Source organism: Sphaeramia orbicularis, chromosome 9, assembly GCF_902148855.1.
Source record: "Sphaeramia orbicularis chromosome 9, fSphaOr1.1, whole genome shotgun sequence".
In the NCBI taxonomy this organism is placed as follows: domain Eukaryota; kingdom Metazoa; phylum Chordata; class Actinopteri; order Kurtiformes; family Apogonidae; genus Sphaeramia; species Sphaeramia orbicularis.
The window spans coordinates 7,896,112-7,917,077 of record NC_043965.1 but is presented as its reverse complement, the minus strand read 5'-3'; the positions used below and the strand labels follow the sequence as shown (position 1 = coordinate 7,917,077).

Here is a 20,966-nt window from a genome sequence, read left to right as displayed (position 1 = left end):
TATAATAAGTCATAATAATAAAAGTACTGACAACAGATTTTCTTCTTCATTGAACGTGAAAAAATGTTACATTATGAAAATCTTTACATTTACAAATTATCCTTTCACAATAAAATGTGAATAACCTGAACAAATATGAACAACCTGAAATATCTAAAGAAAATTAAATGCAATTTTGACAGTATTCTGCCTGTTACTAAATGTTTTGTGCCTTTGTAGATCTAATCCATAATGCACTTGTATAAATGATAAGTTGATGGTTAATGGGGTCATATTTTGCTAAGCACACTTTTATTAAACTTTGGTACATTTATTTGTGTTTTCCGAAATTTTGGAGCTGAACCCTCCAGGTGCTGCAAAGCTATCTTTATATTCATTTTGGCAAAAATCAACTGGATTTCTACAACCTGTTTTAATTCCTGCTGAATGAACATTTCTCCAAGTACGACATAATTGTTTGTCAGCAGCAGCGGTTGTAGTAAAAACTGAAAATATGTCCAAACTTCGAGCCAATTATCTAAAATGTTCAGTTGTTGGTTGAACAGGACAGAGCAGTACAGCCAACAACCTGAAGGGGGCGGGGCCTGAAGTGGCTCATATGCATTTAAAGGGCCAGCGCTCAAAACAACCTTTCTTGTGTCATTACTCAGGAATTACCTGTGGAGTTGAATTAATGAAAAATTCAGACCCAAGCATAGCATTTACAGCAGGGATGTCAAACTCATTTTCTGTCAGGGGCGACATTCAGCCTAATATGATCTAAAGTGGGCCGGACCAGTAAAATAATATAAATAATAGGTTAATAACTTACAAATAATGTCAACAACAAAGTTTTCTCCATCTTTTCGAGTGAAAAAAATAAAATTCCGTAATGAAAATGTTTACATCTACTAACTGTACTTGAACATAACATGAACAAATATGAACAACCTGAAAATTTTAAAGAAAAATAAGTGCAATTTTAACAATATTACATCTTAGTTTATCATTTATACATGTGAATCACAACTTAGAGAGCTCAGTGGATCTACAAATACACAAAATATTTAGTAACAGGCAGAATATTGGTAAAATTCTACATACAGTACGTCTCTTAAGAAATTTCATATTCATATTTGTTCAGGGTATGTACATTTTTTGTAAAAGGATAGTCTGTAAATATAAACATTTTTGTGTAATTTTACTTTTTTTACAGTAAAAAAAAAGACAAAAATTTGCGTTTTTCATTATTTATAGGTTGTTATGATTGTATTTTACTGGTGTGACCCACTTCAGATTGAATGGACCTAAAATGATTTTCACATCCTTGATTGTTAATATCTTCATTATAATTTTTGCATTTCAGAAGTTCATCCAAGGGGCCGGATTGGACCCTTTAGCGGGCCGGTTTTGGCCCCCGGGCCACATGTTTGACACCTATGATTTACAGTTTATGTAGACCACAGGGAAATGTTTTAAAATGCATAATTCCATTTTTTTTTTAAAAAGTAAAATATCACTCCTTTAACATAATATTGTTAAAATTGCAAGAAATTAAAAATTTTTGGGGATATTCACATGTTTTTGTGAAAGAATAGTTTGTAAATGTAAATATTTTCATAATTTAATCGTTTTTTGCACTAATACAAAGACAAAATTTAGGAGCTGTCATTATTTATAGGTTGTTATGCTGTTATTTTACTGGTCTGGCTCACTTGTGATCAGAATGGTCTGTCTGGGGCCCCTGAACTACAATGACTTGACACCACCGCCTTAAAGGAATGAACAATCTGACACCTTTAGAAGCAGTTTCTCTTACATTTGGAGATACTGATGAGAAGATCAGTACGGTGCCTCAGTCTGACTCTTAAATATAAAGCTAAAGGAAGTACTTAGTTTTCAAACTCAACCTATCACCTCTGAAACTAAGTTCAACTTGAAGGTGTGTTAAGAGGTGAATCATAAGTCACTATAGATAAAGTAGTACAGTAAAGCGTATTCTGCTGTGTTGTGTATCGTTGTAGTTTAACCCATATATTATGCATAAGACTGCATGTTTTTGTGCATCTTAGCACGAGGGGTATGTTTGCATAATGCATCCCTAGCCTTTTCTAAAAATACCTCAGCGTGTTTGTGTGTTAATGTGTCTCTGACGGAGTTGACGCATATGTTTATGTGCGTTTGCGGCTGTAGAGGAGCAGGCGGCAGATTTCCCATGTGGCCTCGAAGCCCCCGCAAGGACCTGCGCCAATGGCACCGCCTGCAGGGAGTACTGGATCGGCCCCAACTTTGGCATCACCAACTTTGACAACATCCTGTTCGCTGTTCTCACCGTATTCCAGTGCATCACCATGGAGGGATGGGTGGACATCCTCTACAATGTGAGTCCACTCATAGACACCACATCTGGGCTCTGGTCCTCTGTTTTGTCACATGGGTGGAGTTCACATACAGTATTTCCTGCTTATGAATGAATGAATGAATGAATGAATGAATGAATAAATTTATTTTTGGTTTTACATCATTGTACTCAGTACATCAGTTGTAGTAAACATAAAACCAAAAAAGGAATAGGCTAGAAGTAAAAGCTTATTTTTTTGCCTATCCTTTTCAACTAATACACTGCTTACATCAACTTAAATGTGTACAGCATCGAGCATTTACACCATAATAATAACAAATAAAAATTTTTTTAAAAGTCAACAAAAACACATCTACTATCTCAATTCAATATTTCTGAATAATTTTAGTTTAATAATTAAAGTACTCTTTTCTTTTTTTTTTCTTTTTTTTTTTTTTTTTAAAACTTCACCAAAGGAGTGGATAAGTTAAATGCATCATAAGGTCCATTCCATAATTTCACCCCCACAATCCCAATTCATCTAGACTTCACATCTGCCCCCACTCTAATCCACTCACACTTATCAAAATCTCTGAAATTTGAATCACTCTCTCTTAATTCCAAGAAACCACACCTGATCTTTGCGACAGTACTATTTTTATCCTTCATGTTCCATATACCTATTTAAAAACAATTCTTTATACCTCTTTTAAAATACATTTATGTTTGTACTTTCCTTTATCTCCTGTTCTAGATTGTTCTACAAAGGCACTCCACAGCTTGTTATGCACATCCTTTTTATTGTTGTTCTTACTTTATGCTTTTTAAAATTTAGCTCCCCCCTTAGATTATAGCCTCCTTCTCTTTCAGTGAACAGTATTTCCTGCTTAACCCATAAAGACCCAGTGCTACTTTTGTGGCAGTTCCAAAATATATTTTTCTCCATATTTAACCTTTCTTAAGTGATTCATCACCATTTATTATAATATTATCCTCTGTATTTTGCGGTTTTTCAGTGAACATTAGGTATTTTTTTATGTTTAACTCTTTAAAACCTGACATGTTGTTAGAACTCCTTGACATATGAAATGGAGGACTCAAATGCACGACTCACAAAAACTTAAGATTTTAACAAAAGTATTTTAATAATAAAAAGTGATTAACAAAAAGCGCTCACAAGGAGGATATAAAAAACTACAAACAAATCTCTATGAAAAAACTCTTTACCGAAAAACTAGAAACATACAACTGATAAACATGGAAAAACCTGGTAGGCAGCTTGACATGAAACATCATGGTGGAATCAAACGAGCTGGCACAAGACAAAGGGAGATGGGACTATTTATACATGAGGTAGGGGAATACAGGTGACAACAATCAGGGGTGGGGCTAACAGGAAGTGCAAGACAGGACCAAATGTGAAACTCTAACTTTTTTTTTTTTTTTAACCTGCCATCACCCGCCCTCTTCGGGGGACAACTTTATTTATTAATTGCAGCTTATGCTTAACAAGTTACCAGCAACAATTTCAAGTTTATACTCCTATTGTCCTACATTCCTAGCTAGTACACATGTACATAGAGGGAAGGGTTCATATAAACAAAAGTGTACAGGGACGAGACTTAACAAAGTGGTAGGTTGACACACGACAGTGGGACAAAACAAACATAAGACAAGACAGTAGGATAGGACAGACATAAGACAAGATAAATGGACAGACAAATTAAGTGGTTGCTCTTGTAGATACTAATGTCGATCAGATGTATTGCATTGTTGTAAATGGTGTGTGTGTGTATATTTATGTTAATGATGAGTGGGGGTGAGGTGTGGAAGTTAAATGCTAAGATAGAAAAGTGGGTGTTGGGGGGGTTGAAGGGGCCAGGGGGTATGTGTTCTGTTCTGATGATATATGCAGTTTTCGGCTATGTTTGTTTTAAGAAAGTTATGAATGGGTTCCAGTTGTTCTCAAAGGTTGACATATGCTTCTTCTGGAGAGCATTATTTTTACCTCCGCCAAGGAGGTTATGTTTTTGCCAGGGTTTGTTTGTTTGTCTGTTTGTTTGTTTGTCTGTCCGTTAGTGTGCAACATAATTCAAAAAGTTATGGACAGATTTGGATGAAATTTTCAGGGTTTGTTGGAAATAGGATAAGGAAGAAATGATTAAATTTTGGTGGTGATCGGGGGTGGGGGGGCCCACGGGGGGGGGCCACTGATCGTTAGTGTGCAACATAACTCAAAAAGTTATGGACAGATTTGGATGAAATTTTCAGGGTTTTTTTGGAAATGGGATAAGGAAGAAATGATTAAATTTTGGTGGTGATCGGGGTGGGGGGGCCCACGGGGGGGGGGGGGGGGGGCACTGATCAGCCTTGGCGGAGGTCTGCGCTCTCCGAGTGCTTCTAGTTTTCCATTGAAATATATTCAGCCATGAGGTTAGTCCAGTGAGTGATATGACATGTATTCTTGGATTTCCAGTTTTGTAGGATTACTTGAAACATGAAACTCTAACTTAACATAAAGTGGCTAATGAAACAAAGACAAAACACTGAAAACCAAAAACGAGACAGGAAGCACTAAACATTAACATAATTAACAAATCTGACGAGACATGACACGTGTCATCACTGATACATCCTGCACATATGCAGTTTGGATGGCTGTAGCTCTTTCACTGTTTGTGCAATTGGAAAAATTCCAATGGTTTCTGAAACCTGAGACGTTTCGCTTTATATGTTTTATTGGGTCATTATGGTAATTTCAATCACACCTGCACTAGAAGTTGGAGAAGAAGCCATTTTTGCAGTATTATGACTTGCAGTAAATTGTAAATTTCTTGGATTATTGGATTTTGAAGGATCTGAGGAAAAAGTGCTCTGGAAAATGGGCAAACAAACTCACACAGCATATTTTCTAACCTTTTTCCAGTCAAAATAAGAAAAAAAATCCAGGCAGACCATTTTAGGCTCAGGGTTTAAAGCAGTGTTTTTCAGCCTTTGGGTCAGGACCCACGTGGGGTCGCCTGAAATTTCTAGTAATTGCTAAAAATAAAAAATAACTAATAAAAAATATATAGTGAGTTGAGAGAGACAATCCCAATCCATAAAAGACATGACAAACTCTGAAACTGAAACTGAAGCACTGTGATACTGTTTATCTTTCAAATGTTCATTGTGGTAGGTTTAAGATGCTGCAGCTCTTTCATAATTCATAGTTTGAGTTATTGTTTGTTCATTGTTGGTTTGTCATCTAAAATTAACATTTACTTGCAACATAACTATTACATGATCAAAAATAAATTCATTTTAGCAAAAAAAAAAAAAAGCCTCCGTTTTGAATGTCTGGGGTCGCCAGAGATTTGTAATGTTAAAATGGGGTCACAAGCCAAAAAAGGTTGGGAACCACTGGATTATTGGTTCATTATGGTAATTTCACTCACGCCTGTACTAGAAGCTGGAGAAGAAGCGATTTTAGCAGTATTATGACATGCAGTAAATGGTAAACGGTTGCTAGATTTTGAAAAATCTGGGGAAAAAAGTGCTCTTGAAATGGGGAAACAAACTCACACAGCGTATTTTCTAACCTTTTTATAGTCAAAATAAGAGAAAAACTCCAGGCAGATCATTTTAGGTTTAGGTTTAAAGGTTTAATTCACTGATCATGTAGATGTTCATAAAAGCTCAGATTAAAGTTGAGAGTTATTATATCAGAAACAGAGAAAACTGAAGAAAAAGATTTTTTTCACTAAAATCTATCATTAACTGAACATAAACCCAGTGTCTCCATCCACTGTCATTTGTCGAACTTCATGGGTTTTACTGGTGAATCAATGTTGTAGAAGATGACAGTGTTTCCACATTCGCTACGGAGTCTCTGAACACCTAAATGGGTCATATCTGATGATCATGAAAAGATGACAAACTGTATTTTACACCAATTATTTACATGTATTGATAGGATTAGTGGATCAACAGGTATTAAATATTTTAGATCGGTAGAAGGTTTTAATCGACGGTGGATGTTTGGGTCTTTATGGGTTAAATAGAACCACCGCTGCTTTCACTTGTTACATCCCTGATGTTGACTCTCGAGTGTGTCTTTACTCAGTGACATTTCTGTGTTAACACAACAAAACGTGGCATGTTATCGTGGCTTTTCTGGTTTTGGCCAATGCGGGATCTGAATCAAGACACTCATACATATTCATGAGAAGCTGAACAAGAGCGCAAGGCATCACGTTGCATAAATTACTGATGTGGAAGCATATTCCCACATTAAATGCAACTACACACACCACAAAGGAAATGAGGTAAATCAGACGTAAGCCAGAGTTATGGGTTAGAAGAGTCCAGTTGAATTTCCAATGGGAACGGTGAATGACTGATTGATAATTAACAGGGCATCGTTGTGATAAAGGCTTTAAAGTGCTCATATTTAGCATTATTTCCACAAATTATTCATTTAGAAAAAGCAGCAGCCAAAAACTGCTGCTGTTATGACAGACATTTGCATGTTTTTGCATGAAAATGTACTGTCATACAACATTGAAATATACCTGACAATATGCATTTTAATGGGTTTTGAACATGGTGCAATAATATTAAAACTCTAAACCAGTGAATGCAGTAAAATGCTGCTGTTCTTCTTATTCTGCTTGTCAAGGTGCTCCCAGCTTATTCATATGACTGGAAATGCATTTACTTCTTAAAATGTAATTATTTCTTTGAAGGAAAATGGGTGTCCATATTATATAAATGGGGATCCCACTGAATCATGGGTAATGTAGTAATTGTAGTGTCATTTTAGCAAAATTTTCAGACATTTTTAGAAAATTTGTGAGAGTTGTGTTTATGTATTATGTTCTGATGCAGATATTGCCTTAATTGCATACGATTTATCTCAATAATTAGATTATTTTTTACGAATCATCCACACTTCTACTTCTTAAAACACTCTTTCAGTTCACATTCTAGCTATTACAACGGGTGTTACAGTGCAATAAAAGCCCTTCCATCTGAGCAGATCCTGTACGAAGATTGCTCTGTATCTGTTAATTAAACACAACCAGACCATTTTGAGAAGGTCACAGAGACTGTTCTGTGATTTTGGAAGGTCTTGTCTTGAAGGTCTTGTAATTATCAGTCTGTTGTTTGAGTGATATCAGTAATGGAAATCAATGGGATGCACTGATTGTGAAATTCTAGGCCGACAGCGGTATTTCTCTCAACAATTTCCCCTGAGATTAATAAAGTATTCTAATTCTGATATTCAACATGACAGTTTGGCTAATACCAGTGTTGTTTTCCGTTTGGATCATTTGTTTTTGCTGTTATTTATCATACTTTTACGCCATAATATTAGTTATATACAAAACTAGGTTAACCGAACTGTAACTGTACACGTCTTTCAGCTCCATAATCATACAATCCTTGAATGAGTGCAAATAAAATTATACGTATTTATGAAATGGCCTTTTAACCCTTAGGGGTCCACGGTCACAGCCCCGTGACTCAATCACATGACGTCCTAGCATCAGAGGTCCTTCACATAGACGACAGGGGACAACTGCATTTGAAAGTGTGGACTTGAAACACTCTCCCACTTTTTATTTGATGTTGATAGAGCAAATACAACCAGATATATGACTGTTTGAACTTGGAACAAACAAACATAAGTAAAAGTATGAAAATGAGGTGGGCAGGTGTTAGATTTCTTATCATATCTTTGTAATTTTTTGTCCTTTTTCAAAACGGAAAAAAATGGATGAATCTACGGTTTCTAATCCATGGACCGGGTGTGGTGGGGTGGGGGGAGGGGTGAGAAAACCAGAGAAAACACCTACGTAAAGATCTGCTTTTATGTCAAATATTTGAGTATAGTTTTAATTTATTACAATTTTAATTTCATATACCTAATATTTGGAACCAATATTCACTTTTAAAGGCTTTGAAAAGGTTCATTAAGCATCTTTGTGTTATTTATGCAATAAATTCTATACATTTTTCATGTCGAATTTTATATTTTTTGTGTGTTTTTTGTCCTTTTGTGTTGATATAGTAGGTTAAAGTGAAAAAATAATAGACAGATGAGACAGATGAAGTTGTGCTGAAAAAAAAAAGATACCAAACATGGGTATAGTAAACATTTCTTTATATAGTATATAAAGGCAAAATCAAAAACAGCCAAAATAGGCTCACACCCCTAAGGGTTAATTTAACCCAACAGATAAATATCTACTTCTGCTTTTGGTGAAATAACATCTAACGTGCTGGTAGTTGGTAGTAACAATGTTCAGTCAATGTTGTGTAAACATAGAATACGCTCAGAAAACCTCAATAAATGATTAAATGTGCACTTGTTGCTACTATGACTAACAGATGTAACATTGTTGGTGTCAGTTCTGTTACAGTTTCCAGAACCGTGTTTACTGGCTCAGTGTTATGAGGCTGTTATTCACTCTCTTATTAAAGTGTTTATTATGTGGGAGTAAATATTTACAGTAATTATGTTTTCCTGATTTCACTCTGGTCTGGTGATGGGAGCACAGTCTCTCATCCATAGAATAGAATATCCTTATTGTCATTATAATCTGTACATCATATAAAAATCTACTGCAAACATACAAAATAAAAGCAGCTAAAAGAAATAGGAAAAGAACACAAGCAAAAACCCAGCTCCAGGTTTGCAGTCATAAAGTGATTGCTGATTGAAACTGATGGTTTTTAAAGTGAAATTTTACAAGTCCAAGGGCTTCATTTCCATCTGAAATCATGAAATGAAAAGGCTTATTTTTCCAGATGAACAGGGTGAATGACACATGCATTAAAGAGGTTATATGTAGTATTCATACTTTCAAATTAATTTTAAAAAATGACCTTAAATTATCACTAGAGTGTTTAGAGTAAACAGCTCCGAGGCTTTGAGGCTTATGAAAGTATAAAGTTATTATGGGATGTTATTATCTTTGCTAAGTTGCTGTTTTTTGATCCGTGGTTCAGACTAAACGGTGACAGTTCTGACCTTGTTTGTTGGATTCAAACAGATCTTTAGTGCGAGGATTAATAACACAAACTGTATAGAAAATAGAGGTGATTTGTTTTTTGTTTTTGTTTTTTTTGTTTTGTTTTTTTTTGTGTGTTTGTGGCTGTTTTCGATCTAAAACAGACTTAAGCTAATAGAGCTATCATGTAAACTATCAGTATGGGAAGATTGTCAGTCACAGCGATGACTTAATACATAAGGCTCAGAATTAAACTCAAGAAACACTGCCATTTCAGCATCAAACTCCATTTCACATTTAGATCTGTGTCTAGTAGAGAAAACAACAACAGTACTTCTAGCTTTTATTGCTTAGTTAATTACTCCAATACATTTACATCTTTGATATAAGGTCAGAACTGTTGATTCTAAACACCTTAATGATAATTTTAGGTCCTAGAAACACTAGGAATATCTCTTCTAACCTTGGTCCTGTTAACTGTACTGTCAAACTACAGGATGGTCCCTCTTAGAAGAAGTCTAATACATGCATTTTGACTTTTCCCTTGTCCTGTTATAACTGTAACCCTGCATGAAAAGGATGGATATGAAGTCTTGCATTTCCACCAAATGCAACAGCTTCATTAATTTCACTTGTGACAGCATACAACACCAAAGAGCAAAATGTAACTGACAGAGCTATAATGTAAACTATCAGCTGATACAGCACATGAAGATTAGAAGACACAGTGTGATTTTGAGTGAGTGTTAAAATCAGCATCTATGAGTTTTAGTTTGAAGAGGAAAATTTGATAATACCATAATACAGATGACAATGAGCTTTATACTTTATTCAGTGAGTGATACAGTCTGTGGATGTATATGGTTGATTTGCTGATGGTTTTGGTCCTAATTGTATTCTGGTACTAGACCTCCCTTTACTGTTGAAAGTCTAGAATATTAATACTACTTACAACTGAAATAGAAGCATTAATGTCTTACTTTATTTGCATTGTATGCCAAAACACTAACAAAATCTTTATTTTACTTTGTTTGTCATGTTCTGACCATAGAGATAAGTTTAAAACCACAATTAACAGCTTTTTTCTGTCATTTTGTGCCTTTTAAATAACTCAGATTGCACCTATTTTCTTAATTTTGATGTAATGTCGTGATACATACTATTGATTCGTTGGCAGTTTTGGCAGTCCTAAGTGTGTTCTGGCCAGTGTTGTGCAAGTTATTTTGAAATTGTAATACTTTACAGATTACTTATTATTATTCTTTAGTTTTGGTTTTTATTTATTTTTTATTTTATTTATTTTTTATTTATTAGAGATAGTAGAGCCTTGGGACGCATAAATTCGCGCGCCGAAGTATATGTGGACAGATAGCTCAGTAAGTAACTCTACGGTCTATAATGTTTGAATCCCAGCAGAGACGGTTGCATTTTTTTCAAAATTTTACATGTTCAAACGGGGGGCATGGCACCGAGGATGCCGGTAGAGAAATGAGCAAACAATAAAAAATTCTATCTAGTCATAGAAACGTTAGCTTCCCTTGTCATTGCTGATCACAGGGATCATGGTAACTAGCTTCTTAAAGCAGGGTTAAGGTTAGTAATGAGCATACGTCTATGTGTACAATGGACTGTCCTCTGCCGTCTTCACCCATTGGATGAACACCAACAGGAAATAAAACTTTGCAGTCGCATTTTTGAGTCTTGAAGGTCTCACGGTCTTGCTATTTTTGTATTTTTTGCATTTGAGCAATTAAATTATAGGCAAAATGTGTTGTAATGCTAGGGCTATTGAACAAGTACCAAGTAAAATATTACCGAAAATTGATTCATAATGCTACTGCGTTACAGCAAAAGGTAATCTGTTACTGTAATGCATTACTTTTGTAACATGTTACTCCCGACACTGGTTCTGGCGTATTACTTCCTCCTGCTGGTGAGAGTTTGGAACATCAGCACAACAAGTAACTCCTTTAATGTCCCACATGGTTTTTGTTTTATTAATATTATCCCTGCAGTCAAACTGAGGAACAGTGACAGTGCATTTTCTTCTGTAAAATGTAGTAATTTCTGGGTGGAAGGTACGTCTGAGTGAGCGTACGAGTCTCGTCTTGTGTATCCTCCTCTCTGAAACACTGAGCTTTTCCTCCTGACTGCTCCTTCCCCTCCCAGCCTCCCTTGAGGGGATGATTACAAGCAGCATAAGAGCCTGCAGAGGATGACTCACACAGCCACAGCTCCCATTAGGACCACAGCACCACCGCTTTACCGCTAGCATGAAACAAATCACAGCTCCCTGCCATTTGCATAAGAACCACAGTTATATCATGCCAGGGAAACAATTATGCAATAGGTTAAATTATTAATCAACTACAGTGGGAGAAGATTGTGTGTTTAGCAGCGCGAGATGCTCCTGGAAGAGCTATAAAAAATAAAAAATAAAAAAAACAGAGAGGAAAGAGATGTAGAAGACGATCAATAGTCGTTTGGTTGCTGAGAGGCAGAGGATGTTGATGTGATGCTTCTTCAATGTCGAATAATTGTTTCCCTATTGTAACAATTACACAAGAGCCACACATACGGATGAATTTATTTCATGTATTAGAGATCGAAAGCAGCATAAAAGCAGTCAAAGTTTCTGTTTTTCATTTACTAACAAATAAAGGGAAAGATTTTGATAATAGAGTAGCATGAATTTGTCAATTAATGAATTAGTTCATAGAGAGAAAGTTATTTGGCAGCCTCAGCTACTCAGGACTCGCATTTTTATTGTACCCCATAAAAACACCCCAACACAATGCAAACAAAAACAAGTGGTGCCAGGCACAACAAACCCCACACCTTGCACGTATTGTAGCTTATTTAGGCATCAATCCAGCTGATGTCATCATGTCTATGCGTGTGGTGATATAGACAACGTAGACAAATTTTGGCCATTTTGAGTAAATGGGGAAAAAATGTTTTAAATATTCATAAAAAATTTTAACTTTGAGCTACGTTTCCCAAAATATAATCACATCTGTTCTGGATCACTGGCAATCTATAAACCCAATTTGGTATGAATTCAACCTGTAGTTTTGCTGCTAAACAAAGAAACACACCAAACCAAAAACAATACCCCTTGCCGGGGGCGGGGTAATGAACAAACAGGGAGGCTTTACTCTACATATCGTTAGCCTCATGGCATAATTGCCTAAGTCATATTTTTTTCAGATCATTGCCAATGATGCAAAATGAAGCAGCAGTGTTATGAAAGTAAAGTTATGCAGATATCACAATTTGGCTAAACATATATGATTATGTTATGAGGCTAACGATGTATTCTTGCCTGTAGATGACGCAAATCCAAATCTAACCTCGACAAAGTATGACCATAATAGTACTGTGCTTTATTTCTATAGCATTTAAGTCTCTACAGATGTTGTTGTAGCTGACTAGTTGCGCTTTGATCATCCAAATGAAAATGCATGAAAATGCTGACGTTATTGTATATCTGCTAGATCGCCCTCATGAGGCCAATATGGAATCTGATTGGTTTAAACAGGAGGTTGTTTTCCATTTATTTGAAGCTCCCGAGGCTGCACTGTTGATTCTGAGCCTCAGGGCAGGTTTATTTTACTCGGTAACACATGACAGTGAAATCTGATTGGACAAATACTTTAACGTACACATACACAAATGGAAGTAGTGACCAAGACAAGAGATAAAAAATAAATACAGTGTACTATTGAGAATAATTTAATATATTTTTATAGAGCAAATTTAAAAATGTAGGGTGTAAATGTAGGTGAGTGATTCTGATTCTTTAGGCCAGCAGAGAAGACCTGACTGGACCTGATGGACCAACACTAGATGTATCACTTCAACAATTTTAGTTTTTTCAAGTTCAAAATTTTCTTTTAAACTGACAAACAACATATGTAAAAATGATATAATTCAAAGCAAAAAATCAAAAAATACTTGTCTGTCAACATTTTATGTAAGGTCCCAAGGGGGTGGACTTTAGCTCTGTAGTTGACATGTGTTGCTATGACAACCATCTGTGCTGAGGAATTGCAGTGAAAATGCAACAAGCTGGAACCAAACCAACCAAGCGTTAGATCATTCAAGGTTTCTGAAGCCAAATAAAGACAACAGACTATTGGGAATAATGTCATACATCTTTATGGATAAATTATAAAAATGTAGGGTGTAAATATACGTCATTCTTTAGGATCACCACTGGTAACAAGTGAAACTTTAGTATCTGAATGTTGCCCTGAAGGTACACCCTCACATCCTATTGATTCTTCATATTTCTGTGTATATTCTCAGTGATGATGTAATTTTACATTGCGGCCTCTTCATAGATTTGGGTCATGTTTGTTCTCGTTGACCCTTCTGCTGATGTTGACTCTGGTGGTCCACGCTCAGATCCTTCCAGTGTTGCGGTCCACTCAGATTGATGCCCTTTGCTTCGTCACTATCAGCTGCTGCAGTCACTCACATGATTAATAATCCCCATTAGACCAAGGTGTTAATCCAGAATTAGTCCATATGGAATGTCAGGGCTGAGGGGTTGAGATCACCTCCTCATCTATCATGGGCCGCCTCCTTCCTCGTCGCCTCTCGGACCACTGACAGACTGGTAATACGCCATGACCGCACCGGGCGAGGTCGCCGCTTTGCCCGAATATGATTGGTGGAGTCGCTGATTGAATTGTCAAGGGAGGAGTGACGGCTGTCTCATTTCCTGCTGCCGTGGGACCGGGCTGTGTCCTCTTTATCAGAGCGGCCATCCATCACGGTCGGACGGGCCCTCGTCTGTCTGCCAAAGCGCTGACTCTCTGATGGGGATGGAGGGCAAAACCCAGACTGTCACTTTCTCATTAGGAGACCCCCAAGACCTGTTAGCCATAAACTCAGTCTTTTGACAGGTGCTGTCGCCGATTTGTGTCTGGTATTTCCTGCACGTACCACTTAGAAATAGATAAATACATACTGTGCAGTACGGTAAGCATCCGACAGGTATAGCAGGACTGTCAAAGTCATGTTAGTTCAGGGGCCACATTTTAGCTCAGCCACAACAGACCAGTACAATAATAGCACAACAACCTATAAATATGGACAACTCCAAATGTTTCTTTTTGTTTTAGTGCAAAAAAATTCAATTCCAGTATGAAAATATTAACTTTTATAAGTCATTATGCCTCAAGTTATCATTTACACATCTGTATTACAGATCAAAGTGGCATAAAACATTTGGTAACAGGCATAATATTGTTAAAATTTGAAGTTTGGCATTTGGCGTTGTCGTTATTTATAGGTTATTTTGCCATTATTTTACTGGTCTGACCCACTTCAAATCAAATTGGGCTGAAATGAGTTTGACACCCTTGACTGTTATCGTCTTCAGTGGAATTTTTGCACTTCGGAAACTCATCTGGATTAGAACCTTTAGTGGGCCTGTGGGCCATGTTTGACACCACTGCTGTACTGTTATTCAGTGTTGCGATCATGCTAGGAGGTACACTAGATATATAAAGGCATTTATTTTCACTTCTTTCACATTTTTTGCTGCTGTAACTCATAATCGCGCTATGTCATTGTGTACAACAATAATTTATTCTTATTTTGCTCAATTGTAAGATCTTCTCATTTTATTTTCACATTTACCACTACTACTGTTTATATTGACCTCTATGTACACTCAAGGAAGAAAGAAACGCACCATTTTCATTTTCTCGATTTTTTTCAGAAATATGACAGTTATTGCAAAATTGCAAACTACAATGAGTTCAGTACTATTCTACTCGTAGGCGAACAGTAGGTCGTAGGCGATTACGAGTGGTTCTAGCAGACACTAGCCTGTGATGTGTCCCAGTGGTCTCGGCTGCAGTTCTTGTTGTCGACCGAAACCTGTCACGGAGATGTGGCAGCCGATTGGCACGGTCCTGTGCAGCACTTGTAACACGCAGTCAACCAGATCTGGGACGGTCGTTGGAGGAGCCGGTGGTGTGGTAACGCTCAGCAAGGCGTCCAACGGTAGAGTGGTGGACTCCAAACACCCTGGCTACGGCCCGTCTGCTCCGTCCAGCTTGAAGCATGCCAATGGCCCGATCTCTCTCCGGTTGCAGTAGTCATGGCACAGTGGACAAATGTGTTTTTGCTCTATTTTGGTGTCTTTTTATCGGGAATGGTTGTGCACAATTGAGGAGAGGTCCAGTTCATCTGTGAGTTTCACTCATGAACAGACATGGGTGAGGAATACAGAAATACAGTTCTTATTGCTAATCAAAATCAATCAACCGGAACCAGGAAAACAATCATTTCATTTTGACTCAGAATAGTACTGAACTCATTGTAGTTTGCAATTTTGCAATAACTGTCATATTTCTGAAAAAATCGAGAAAATGAAAACGGTGCATTTCTTCTGTCCTTTAGCGTACTTGTTGTATTATTGTTGTGTTGTGATTGTGGATTTTATGTGAGATGATGATGTCTTGAATTTCACCCATGGGGACGAACATATTCTATTCTATTCTATTCATCAAATTGTAAGTGACAAATCTATTTAGAATGGGTGCTACTGGAAACTATTTCATTAGTTTACAAGTGTATCAGCAGGTTGCTACACAGAACACCAAGCTATTGGGAAATTTTGCAAATCTTGGAGCATACAGGGGTTGGACAAAATAATGGAAACACCTTCACCTCAAGATGATAATGCCCCAATCCATACAGCTAGAATTGTTAAAGAATGGCATGAGGAACATTCTAATGAAGTTGAGCATCTCGTATGGCCGGCACAGTCCCCAGACCTCAACATTATTGAGCATTTATGGCCAGTTTTAGAGATTCAAGTAAGACGTCGATTTCCACCGCCATCGTCTCTAAAAGAGTTGGAGGGTATTCTAACTGAAGAATGGCTTAAAATTCCTTTGGAAACAATTCACAAGTTGTATGAATCAATACCTCGGAGAATTGAGGCTGTAATTGCCGCAAAAGGCGGACCTACACCATATTAAATTATATTTTGTTGATTTTTTTAAGGTGTTTCCATTATTTTGTCCAACCCCTGTATTTTCAAGCTCTGTTTTGGTAAAATGGCCACAGATTCTAGTACCAAATAACTATATTCTGAAAAAATCTTTTATTGTTATTCGGAAATTGTAACTGACAGTTAAAGTTTCATCCTCCATCATTGTTGCCTTGTTCCGCGTGCTGAAGTCACAATGAATATAGTATCACGATAGTTTCTACAGTGTCACAATGATGACCAGTCAAATCGATGGACTATAACTACTGTGGAAATGCAACGGGAGCCCATTTTTAGGCATTTTGAGCTGATGCTGTCAGTGGAAAACCGACATTTGTGTGTCCGTTGCTTTCATGTGACGGCTCAAGCTTAGTCGTACTCCATTGGTGATGTTCAGCTAAATTCAGATGTGAGTTTTTCAGGTGTATTTCTTCCTTTCCGTAGAGTCTTGCCACATATCTGCCGTTATCCGTCGTCTCATCCGGTGTCTCCCCGTCCAGCTTAGTGTGTCCCTTTCCACACAGGAGATGCTACTTTTGGCTCCTTCCCGGTTTCCTTGTGCTTGTCAGGGCTACTTAGGGTCCTGTGCATGAGTCCTCTCTCTGGTGACACAGTACCCACTCACCTGTAAACAGCAGACAGACTTTGAGATGCTATCAGAAAGAGGACAGGATGTTTACAAGGCGACTAGAGAGCTGAAACAACAAGATACAACACAGAGCATTGGCTGCTCTCTGTCATGTATAGCACTGCTGCAGCCTGGCCCCCCCCATCTTGTTAAAATGTTTAGCAAAACACTGAGCTGAGGAGGAGAAACTGCTGTTATTTGTTGCAGTAATCTATAACGATCAGCATAAAAAGGTCAAATCTGTAGATGTCGTGAATTAAAAGTGTCGGATATTAATTGTTTTTGCTGGTTCACGGTGTTTGCATGAGTTAGTACCTGTGATTTCATGGCTTGACTCCAGTCTCAGCGGCGATATGGGTGTGGTATTGCTGTTGAATTGATGGCCGTCCTCGGGCTAACACTTTCAGGGGCAGAACAGGGCTACTAATGGCTTTTCTATTGCCTCGCTCCATTCTGTGAGCCAATGTCTGAGGCAGCCTCACCCCAACACCAGCTAATGCACTAACACACCCAGCCCTCTGCAGCCACTTCCATCTCACTGCTACATTATGACAGATGATTCCACCTTCCAAATACAGCAGCTTCTTACAGGATTCACCAGTATCGATTCAATGTGGATCTGCTCACCTCCCCTCCTCCCCTGTTTGCCAGGACCCCTCCATTGTAAACCGGGGTGTTAAACGTATGGCCCGGGGGCTAAAACTGGCCCACCGAAGGTTCCAATCTGGCCCGCAGGATGAATTTGCAAAATCCAAATTTACACTGAAAATATTATAGTAACAGCCAGGGGTCTCAAAATGAAAATATTTTCATTTACAAACTATCGTTTCACAATGAAATGGGAATAACCTGAACAAATATGAACAACCCGAAATGTTTTAAGAAAAAAAAAGTTCAATTTTGACAAAATAATAGTTCCACTGTGATCTATAAGTTGTGTTAATACACTTTTAACTATTTGATTTTATTGTTTTATGTAGAGCGTTGCTGTAGTTCTATGTGCCTATTTATTGTTTTTAGCATTTCTTTTAATTGTTTTATTGCTTTTATGATGTGCAGCACTTTGGAAATGTTCCTTTTGTTTAAATGTGCTATATAAATAAAATGGATTGGATTAATGATAAGATAAGACATAATATTTTTGAAATTGCACTTATTTTCCTTAAAAAATATCATGGTTGCTCAGGTTATTCCTATTTTCAGAATCTAATCTGACTTTTTTCACACTAAAACAAAGTGGAAAAATTTTGATTATTACATAAAGATTATTATGCTGATGCCAAAAGATGACAAACTGCATTTTACACCAATTATTTACATGGATTGATAAGATTGTTCCAAAGGTGTTGAAGATTTTATATCATATATGTGTTTGGTCACCAGTGGCTATTATTGTATTTGTATTTTTGTCCTTCAGTGATAATTTATGTTAAATATAACGTTCTGAACATTTATACCTGAAATCCTTAACACAGTTTAATATCCACCACGTGTTTTATCCTGGGATCCTGAGATCCCCTTTTAAGCGTTAACATTAAATATTCATATACATTCACAAGGCATTGACCCAGAAATGATATAGTCTGTGTATCATGTTCCAAATACTGCCTGTTATTTAGATATCACTGAAATACAGTGAAAGAAATAAGAGATCCCAGGGGCTGGGGTTATGCCATGTTTGATATTTTTTTTTTTTTTTTTTTTTACACATTTTTGTCAAGTCTCAGCCAAATAAACCAAAAGACAAGTGAATAAATGATCACAAATGAAAGTAATTTACTAAAGCTTGATCTTCCCTGTTTCAAACCGCTCTCTGAAGTCATTACTGACCTTCATAACATCTTCAAATTCTTTATAGTATTACAATATTTAAGGTATCTGCCACTTCTACCTGGGTAATTTCTCATTCTATGTTAAAGATAATAACTGTGAGTCATTTTGTCTGTATTGTGTTGCAGTTTTCATGTCTCCATTGGCTGAACTGTGACGACTTGACTCTTATAACACTCATTGGTCCAACTCTGTTGTCCCAGACTGAGCTCTACTCGTCCAATTGTGCTATTGATAGAAAAGGTTAAATGATTAATAGTGCTTTGGGAAACAGAGATGGATGGTGAAACTGTGCAACCTCGTATCGCTTTGTCTTTGGGGAAATTCATACAAACGACTTAAAGTTAAAAGTACTAAAAGTTCGATCAGTGTGTAGTGTTTTCTGTTACGTTTCAACACTATTAGACTTTACAAGTGCTGAAAAATACTGTCAGGTCCAGAAGTATTTGGAAGTAATAGAATTTTTGTGGATGTGAAAAGAAACAGATGACTTTCAGCCTTTTTTGGGGGGGGGGCTTTTTTTTTTTTTTTTTTTTTTTTTTTTTTTTTTTGTAACCTGTCCTGTTCAGCGATTTGGCCTCCAATATGAGTGTACTGGTGCCACGAGTTACTTGAAAGTTTTGGTATAAGGAGTTTTGACCCTTAGATCAATTCCCCCGATTACTTGGATTTATTATTTTAGAACTGTATGGATGTTGCATGATGGGAGAACAGGACAGGGGTTATACACAAACATTGGTATCAGTGACTTTCAGCTTTAATTTAAGAGGTTCAACAAAATATTACATTAACCGTTTAGAAATTCAAACCATTTTGTACATAGTTCCTCCTTTTTCAGAGGCTCTAAATTAACTACACAAACTAAGATGGTTACAAATATGAACTTTTTTTTTTTTTTTAATGTTTTGATGAAAACCCTTTGCTTGAAATCTGTTTTTCTTGTGGAGATGCTTTTCCAGGTCTTAACTACAGCCTCATTCATTTGCTGCTTGTTCATGGGTCTTTTTGCCCTCAGTTTAGTCTTCAGGAACTTTAAAGCTGCTCCATTGGGTTGAGTTCAGGTGACTGACTCAGTTGCTGAAGTACATCTCATTTCTTTACCCTCTAAAGTTCTTGGGTTACTTCTGCAGTATGTTTTGGGTCCCTATCCATCTGCAATGTGAAGTGTCGTCCTGTCAGTTTTTCATCATCTGTCTGAATTTGAGTACAGATGATAGATCTGTATATTTTAGAATTCATCCTGTTCCTTCTATCAGCATCACGTCATCAATTTCCTTCTCCAGACTTTCTCTTATCTTTATTCTGGTACAGGTTCATCTTGGTTTCATCTGTCCTGAGAACTGATGAGGCTTTTTTAGATGTTTTCTGTCAGTTGCAAATCCACAAAATGGGTCTCACTGTCCAAATATTTACAGACTTGACATTAATACATCTATTATGAACACTCTGAATACCATATATCAGTGTCATAGTGTTTGAGCTACTCGTGACATTTAGGGTGTTTTGAGGAAATAGAGTAAGGGTATTATGGCAATTTTGTCTCCCAGAAAGAACAGCAGGTACATTTTCATAACTTAACCTCTGGCAGCACTTGTTAATGGTACCAAACAAAATGCATTTATTCATATTTAAATCCACCTACAGGGTGGGGAAGCAAAATTTGCAATATTTTGAGGCAGGAATTGAAAGACAGTGTATGACCAATTAGTTTATTGAAAGTCATGAGAATTTAAATCTTCAAATCATATTTTACTGCATTTCTAACGGTCTTGTTGTCTACCTCAAGTTCAATTGCCATTTTTCTCATGGATTTGGTTGGATCCTTTAGGATTTTGGATTTGAGAGCTTTAATAAAAGTTTTGGTACGTTTTTTTTGTTGCTTCCTCCACTTCCAGACTTTCTTGTAATAGTTTTGCTCATAGTCATTCTCTTCTTTCCATTATAAACAGTCTTTATGGACACTCCAACTATTTTTGAAATCTCCTTTGGTGTGACGAGTGCATTCAGCAAATCACACACTCTTTGACGTTTGCTTTCCTGATTACTCATATGGGCAAAAGTTTCTGAAAAGGTATGGATAATAGTGTTAGGTATGATTATGATATCAATATATGTTTGGGTTCAAAACAATTGACGTAGTGCCTGCTGAGAAAAAACAACTAAATGTTCATTGTA

At 36.9% G+C, this 20,966-nt stretch overlaps 1 protein-coding gene across 1 annotated transcript in view; it reads left to right on the top strand.

Annotated features, from left to right (window-relative positions):
* cacna1ba (calcium channel, voltage-dependent, N type, alpha 1B subunit, a) overlaps positions 1–20,966 on the top strand; it is a 243,832-nt gene that overhangs the window by 88,192 nt on the left and 134,674 nt on the right. Inside the window, exon 6 of the mRNA XM_030143711.1 lies at positions 2,173–2,360. Coding sequence (XP_029999571.1) covers positions 2,173–2,360 — 188 coding nt within the window. The remainder of the gene's footprint in view (positions 1–2,172; positions 2,361–20,966) is intronic.